The sequence below is a fragment of the Amphimedon queenslandica genome, unplaced genomic scaffold (assembly GCF_000090795.2).
Source record: "Amphimedon queenslandica unplaced genomic scaffold, v1.1 AMPQUscaffold_13339, whole genome shotgun sequence".
NCBI classification, from domain to species: Eukaryota; Metazoa; Porifera; class Demospongiae; order Haplosclerida; family Niphatidae; genus Amphimedon; species Amphimedon queenslandica.
In genome coordinates, this window is record NW_003546425.1 from 44,947 (window position 1) to 53,032 (window position 8,086).

The following is an 8,086-nucleotide window of genomic DNA, read 5'->3' on the forward strand; positions in this document are numbered from 1 at the left end:
TCTTATTGGAAGTGTGGCTAATCTCATTGTTGCAGAAAAAGCACGAAGCTCAGCTGAGTATCGTATTTCATTTCTTGGTTACTTCATATTTGGTTTTCCATCTACACTGCTGATATTATACGCATGCCTTCCAGTAGTCTATTTTATGGGAAAACTTGCTGCTAAAATATAAAGAATTAGTTACAAGAGCTGTTTGAGTGGATTGCTGAACTATTAGTTAGGCTAATTTGTTTTTATTGAATTAATATAATTCATTTTTATTGAAATAAAAGTTCCCTACGACAATGCTGCATTATACTATTGTAATGCTACTACTAACATGGATTGCTGTCATAGACAACAGTGTACATAGGATAGTTTCAATTTCTCATAATTATTGCTGACTTTTTAAAAATTTTCAATCATATTATGAGTAATATCAGGTGATAAAAATTAAAGCTCTGGTTTATGAAAATAGTAAAAGGTAAATACTGTTAGATTTAGCTTACTCAAACTTATGTAACACAAGTTACACTTTTCTATTATATCTATGTTGCAATGTCTTTTGCAATTTTTTTCATAAGAATTAAAATTACAAAGGGATTCCTTAAAACTTGAGTAATAAAATGCACTCTGCATAATGAATTAATTTTATTATTGGTCACTTTAGATCTATTAGCATAGGTGGACTTCAGAACTGGGATCAGTTACAAAACCTCAATTACAAATACACATTTAATTACAATCCTCTTGTAAAAATAGACTGAATTAGAATTACCATTATGTAATCTAGCCTCTCATGTTAAAGTAATTTCAATTACAAAGACTATGTTTTTGCATGAAACAGAATCATGGCTTGCTTTAAAAACAGAGAAGTTACTACCATCTACATGTGAATAGTGCATGTACATATGATCATGTAATGTGAAGTGGCTATTGAGGTAAACTGAGAGCATTATTGTCTCTTTATGGATTAGGTAGTCACTAGTCAGTACACTATGACAAATCAATTTTGATAAAAATTTAATTAATTTTCTGTTCAGGGTTAAGCCTATTACAATTAGAGTTATGCAAATATAATTGACTTCTAATTACAATTACAATTTTTTTTTTCATTACTAATAATAATAATAATAATAATAATAACAATAACAATAATAATAATAATAATAATAATAATAATAATAATAATTACCATAATAATTTAAGTTTAGTAGAGTAGGACAGGTTAGTTGCATGTAATTGACCTGGACTTACTCTGAATATGTAGTTATGAATTACAGCCAGCACTTTATTGATTTTTTCTATCTAATATTAGCTGTTAGTCCATTGTCTTTATTCAAAAGCATACACTGCTATGTACTTTACTTTCCTGAATTAGACACTATTCTGTAAAATAATCATTACACTTAGTTTTAATTGTAGGAAATACCACAGCATTCTCACATAATTCCTTATAGTTAATGTCAAACACATAATGTATTTGTGTATATAGAGCTGTGTATGTGTATCCATTTATCTTGGCAATTTCGAGATATTGTGACATTAATTATAAATATTTTTAATAATCAAAACAAAGTTTAAAAGTTAGCAAACATAAACACATACTTAATCAAGTTGAATAGATACAAACTATTAATGCTAATAAAAATTAAAACGAAATTAAATTTAATAATATTGACTCAAGAAAAATATTATTTTATAAAACATCATTCAAATCATAATTATTAAGGTTAGCTTCCTGGCCCCAAGCTACAAACTGAGAATTATCTATTTCTTCGGCAAGCTGATTGTGAACAGTGATGTCAACACTAATTGTAAACGATGATGACTTCCTCCAACTTGAGCATCACATTCGATACATTTTCCTACTTGCATTGCTCCTCCACACTCTCCAATATGGTAGTAGTGTCCATCAGGACACTTGTACCATGCTCCTTTCCTACCACTAATGGCAGCTACAATTTGCTTTGTTTCCTCAGGTGTTGGTGCATCAAGGCCATTTTCTCTACAAAACCAAGACAGACTTTCACATTTTTCTTCATATATTTCATCTGTCATTTTCAAACTTGGATTATAGCTTGTTAGATTTAACTCCTTGATTTTTGTTTTATATGTCATCCAATTACTATGCACTAGAAAAGATTTTGGCTTTCTGTCAACTTCACAAAACTTTCTCAGAAAATGAAATCGTCTAATCTCACACTGAATGTCACCAATGACTTGTTGTGGTAAACACTTCACACTTTTAACGTCACGTAATCTCAAAAAATCCTGTAGCCTGTTGATTTGCTTGGAAATGCAAATATCACTACAAACAGAGCCAGTATCAAACATTTGTTGTAATTCATCACATTCAGTGGCAAAAGAAAGGAGTGTATGTAAAGATTGTAAAGTTGCATCAGGTAAGACATCAATTTGACTTTGACGAATGTCGCAATATTTAATTGTATTATTCCATTTTGAAATATCCCTCTTCATTTTATCATTACCAAAACAACTTAATGTTTGAAATTTCTTCTTCTTAATGGCATTCATGTCTGTTTTAATTTTCTTGATAACATTACCATAGCGAAAGCTTTTTGTAATATTTGTATTGCAACGTGGACAACTTTTCCACTTGACAGGCTCATGATCATCATTCTCATCCATATAGGTATCAAGATCAGACACTTCAAAAATGTGAAAGCACTCTATCAGCATAATAAAACGACAATTTGGGTTATTCTTTTTCTTTAGGAATGCTTCATTGGCTGGGTCGCATTTTCTACATAATGGTGGACATTGCTCATAGCACAGGCCTAAACAAGGATGCCCACATCGTAACCTATGCCGACAAGGCTCATTACAGCGAGGCCTATTACAAATATCACCACACCTTTCAGTACATTTTTGATGAGGACACCACCATTTACAGGGTTTATTACAAGGAATGCATGGAAAAACGCACCTGTGGTCACATGGCCTATGGATACATGAGCTAGGACATTTTAATTGACAGGGAGGACAATCACTGGCACAATTCCTTGAGGAGCATTGATGACCACATAATAGGATACGTGTGCACTTTTCTTTAGCTTTACAAGGAATATGGAGCCTACCTTGGTTACATCGTCCACATGTTCCTTGGCACAAATGCCCACAAGCAAGTTCTACATTACATGGTATTTTACATTGTGTCATATATTCATCAGGTCTACGGAAACACTCTGTTTGAGCTTCATGGCCACATGGTAACATTTTCATCACTAGCTGACGACACTGATAATTAGTATACTTTTCTCCACATTTTCTTTGACATGTATGGCCACACTCTAACTTTATAGTACAATCTTCTTGGCAAGTAAAGGTATCTGGTGACTGATGACATGGTACTGACTGCTGATGATTACAAGAAGGTATGACCTTTGGTACAAACACTTGGCATGGTAGACACTCATCAGAACATTTTCTTGGACAAGGATGATTATAAGAGCAAATTGTACGGCTGCATGGCTCTGAACATGGCTGATTATGTTCTAAGTCATCTGGATGACATTGTCTAGGACAAACATGTCCACAAGACATTTCGTAAGAGCATAGTTCGAAACAACCTCCATCTTTGACATTACTAAAATCATCTGTAACTCCTACATCTGTAATTCTTTTATGTGAATAACATTGAAGAGGGAGTGAAGATCCAAAAGACTTATTGTCTAAGCTATTAATAATTTTCTTCCATGTTTGTGATTCTTTTTTGAAAAGCTCAAAATTACCAATGACATACAATCCTTTTCTAGCACGAGATAAAGCAACACAAATACGATTTTCTTCCTTTGTGAAACCAGACTTGACAGAACGAACTAAGGAAAGAATTATAATATCATTCTCTTCTCCTTGAAAATTATCAATTGGAACAATACGAGGAGAAGATTCAAAAGCAAAAGATTCTATGTACTCCTTAATGCATGCAACTTGCCCTGTGTAAGGAGTGAGTATGGTTAATTGATCTGGCTTGTAGCCTTGAAAGAGAAGATAATTGGCTAAATGCACAACAAAATCTGCTTCATGACTGTTTGCAGGACTCATCAAACCTTCCATTGGCTTTTCAGGAAAAGTATGATTGACAAAAAACATATTTGTTTTGATACCTTTAACTGGTTCATAATTTAGGACTTTCTGATGGTCAAAAAGCTCCTGATATATATGAGGACGAACCAAGTTGGCAATTTCTGGTCTCATTCGATGTTGATATTTTAATTGAACAGACGGCATATCATTCTTAATGAGACGCTCAAAAAGTGAAATTTCAAGACCATGCTTCCGTCCAATAGTAAAATCATTGGCTTTTGGACGTAGCTGTTTATGATCACCAATCAAAACAAGATGCTGAACATGCTTTGTTAAAGCAGCTACAATGTACCCTTCCATTACTTCCGCTGCTTCCTCTACTACTACTATTTTTGAGCGAACTTTTTGTAATACCTTAATGTGCATTGAAGCACCAGTAGTGGTCATCCCTACAACATCTGCTTCTTTCAGTGCTTGAAGAGTAATGGCATCATCTTCATCCTCATACTTTTTCTTTCTTTCTTGAAGGTCATCAAGTTTGCCTCGAAGGCACTTAAACTGCTTTCTTAAGCAAATTTTTATCAAGTCACATTTTTGATCAAGCCGTAGCTGGCCTTGATTATACCAAATTCCAGATTCATCTGGGTTCGACCGTTGAAGTTTCTTTAAAAAGTGTACTAGGTCTCTCTCATTTCTTGCTGTATTCAAAACTTCAGCTCCTTTAAGTATTAATCCTCTATTTCCATCTGGATCAATTCTATGTTCATCTTCATCAAAACTTTGAGACGGACTTTGAATTTTTTGAGTTTTAATTTCTATGTTGAGCCACTTTAGAATGTCTTCAATACTTCTTATATTTTCACGTTTAAAATAATCATGTATGTCACAGTTACTAGTACAGCGAAGAAATTCATTTGGATGAAGAAATGAATAATAGAACATCTTATTAAGCTCATTATAAGGCAGGCAATTAAAACAAAGCTCTTCAAGTGCACTAAATTTGCATTTTACAAAAATAAAATCTTCTTTACAAAAATCATGACGAGAGGAAAACTTTTTATTTAATCGAATCTGTCGCTTTTTATCTTTGATATTGATATCCATATTGCAAATTCTCTCACTCTTTGACCTTCTACCAATTCGCACAACATTTTTATCTAATTTTAAATCTAAAATTTCTTCCAAAAATTGGTCTAAGGCATGATTTGTCTGGCATGTCACAAGTATTGGTGCTGATTCTTCAGAATTCCATTTTATTCTATTTTGAAGCATAGCCTTTACAAATTGTACTCCAATAAAACTCTTCCCAGTTCCAGGAGGACCCTGAATTAGAGCAACTTCAGACGACAGTGCTAGTCTCAAGGCAGCTACCTGAGACTCATCAAGTTTCCCAGAGAAAGGAGGCATTGACTGCTGAGAGTTTTGAAAATCATCTAATTCCATTTCATTATCACTAGAATTGCTACAAGAACTCAAGCTTGAGTTTTGAAGTATTGCAGCATTGGCTAAACTCCCTTCGTCTTCACTATCACTTATTTCATCTTGAAGCTCTTCCACTGCTTCTTTTACAGTGAATTTTGTCAGGGAAACAATGATACTATTGTAGCCATGAGGACATTCTCCAATTGTATTGCAATCACAAAGGACACCTTTTAGATCCAAAATATAATGCCCATCTTTATTTGTCTGAATTTGTGCATAAAGTGGCATTTGAATAACTGCTTCACCTTTCACAAGATACTTTTTAGCCAAGTCTGGTAAGTTGCTTTCTGGGTTTGACTTCATGGCATGTAGTTGTCTAACAACTGAAGAATACGCCCCAAAGTATGCTGGTGATTCAATCATTTTGTACGTTGAACGATTGCTGATATGTTCAACACTAGCATCTAGCACTTTCACAGCAATGATACCTCTCTTTAATTCTTTAACATCACACTTGGCAACAGTGGCAAATAACAGAGTGTGGAAGTTATCATTTGAAAGGCAAAGAAGTGAGCCTTTTTTAAAACACTTGGATTGATCCCAGTTCACTGTTCTTCCTTCAGGTAGACTAAAACTGATTTTGTAGACAAGATCCCCATCACAAATAGTTTTATTATTGAATTGAACACTACTATAAGTGATATCACTGCTATAACTATTGTTATCTTCATAATATTCTCCACTATTCTCTTGAAGGTTGCGTAACTTGCATAGCACATCACACAAAGGGCGAATAAAATCCTGGCGTAGGAGTTCAAAATGGGTTTCAAGATATTCCAAATCAGAAGAAAACTGAGGCTTATTATTAACTAGGATTGACGTCGAAATAAGGTCACTTCTACTTGGCAAAAGAGTAAAAGTATCATCAAGTGTACTAGACATCATGAGGCTACTTCTTAGGTTATCACGTTTGTTTAAAAGCTGTAAAGACTGCTCATAGAGTATTTTAAAATCATGAGAGCTTCTGTTGCAAAGCTGCTTCAAAGCTCCATGCAACTCATAGTCAAGTGGCAAAAATTGAACTACTTTGTCAATAGGAAAGGCATTGCTATAAAGGAGCGCCATTAGAACTTGTTGCAGTGAAGAAATAAAGTCAAGTTTGGAAATAACTTGACAATAAGAAAGAGAACGCATGATTGATCCTATTGTAACCCAAAATGGCAGAAAAATGTCATCAAAAATCTTAAGCTTGTAGCTTAGAGCAAACTCTGCATGGTCTCTCACCATCATATCATTACTAGTAAAATTTTGACAAATGATTGCTAACATTTTAATAGCTTGTAAAATCACACCCTCTTTGTTATTGATACCATTATCTTTAATATCATAAATTAAATTAACAAAGAATTTGTGTATGTCATTCAATACTGACTCACGTGAAACTACATCCTTTGCTGATAGCTTTAAGTATTTCACTATTGCATCACACCAGCTTGGTACCAATGCCAAGTGACGATCTTTTGCTGATGCGGCTGTTATAGAACGAGAGCGGGATATGTTTGATGAACGAGCTTTCATCCTTTTACAATTCTGAGGCTTTGGAAGTGATAATCCAGTCAATCCCTGATCAAGTTGTTGTTGTTTCGTATTTGTAATAGATTCATCTCCTGACGACAATTTCCTTTTCCTCCCTGATCGATCACTGGTAGATCCAGTAGGTACTGGTCCTGGAGTGCCGAGTGGAGTGCACCGCGAAATATCATTCGTCGCTGTTCTGTCAGTTTTGTCGTATCCTCCTATCTGGAACCTGTCGAGTCAGAGATTGTCTCGGATCATGTTTCTTTTGGTTCAAATATCTACGGTTCAAAAGGCCTCTCAAATCCGGGCTCAAATCCCTTTCTCCTTCATTTTCTGGAGGAGAGATCCTTCTATGCTTTGCTGAAATAGATCTACTATCATTATAATAATGGTCTGATGATAATGATGATGAAAGCCTTTTTAGTTGCTTGTTTGACATGTTTACAATACAGTAGATGACAGTAGTCTCACTGCCCAGAAGAGACTAACTTGACTAAAATGACTAGACTAGCTTGACTAAGATGACTAGACTAAATAAGATGACTAGACTAAATAAGATGACTAGACTAAGATGACAGTGCAGAGAAGTTCAAGCCAGGCCCACATCATCGACCATGCATGTATGCACGTGCTGCTCGCTCCTTTTAAATAATTATAATTATAACAATAATTATTGCTATAAACCACAGGACAATGACTCACTTATTTCTGTGTTTTAAAAGTACAAAATAATATTATGTACAAGTAAATAGTTCCTTTCTAATAGACAAAAAAAGAGATTCGGAACACACCCAGAGGTTAAAAAATTCAGTGCAGGGAAGCAAAAAGACACACAAAGACAAGTATAGCTGTTTTCTACAAGTCTCTACAATCAACCAGTGAGAAGTTAAGAGTGAGGGGGTCTAATGATAAGAGGTGGGGCATGAGAAACTGCAGCTGCACGAGGGAAATATTGGAAAGGTGAAATGCCGGAGGGTGGTAGATGTGGTCGCTGTGACCTGCCAAATGACTGCTGATAGGAGTGGGGCTGGTGTGAGACATCTACTACCTCTCTTAA

The 8,086-nt window shown here is 34.7% G+C and overlaps 1 protein-coding gene across 1 annotated transcript; it reads right to left on the reverse strand.

The window, feature by feature from the left end:
• Positions 1–1,446: 1,446 nt before the first annotated feature.
• LOC109580139 (NFX1-type zinc finger-containing protein 1-like) lies at positions 1,447–8,070 on the reverse strand. Its single transcript, XM_019998132.1, has one exon. It carries the CDS (start codon positions 7,027–7,029, stop codon positions 1,750–1,752), a length of 5,280 nt encoding a protein of 1,759 aa, XP_019853691.1. The 5' UTR covers positions 7,030–8,070; the 3' UTR covers positions 1,447–1,749.
• Positions 8,071–8,086: the final 16 nt, after the last annotated feature.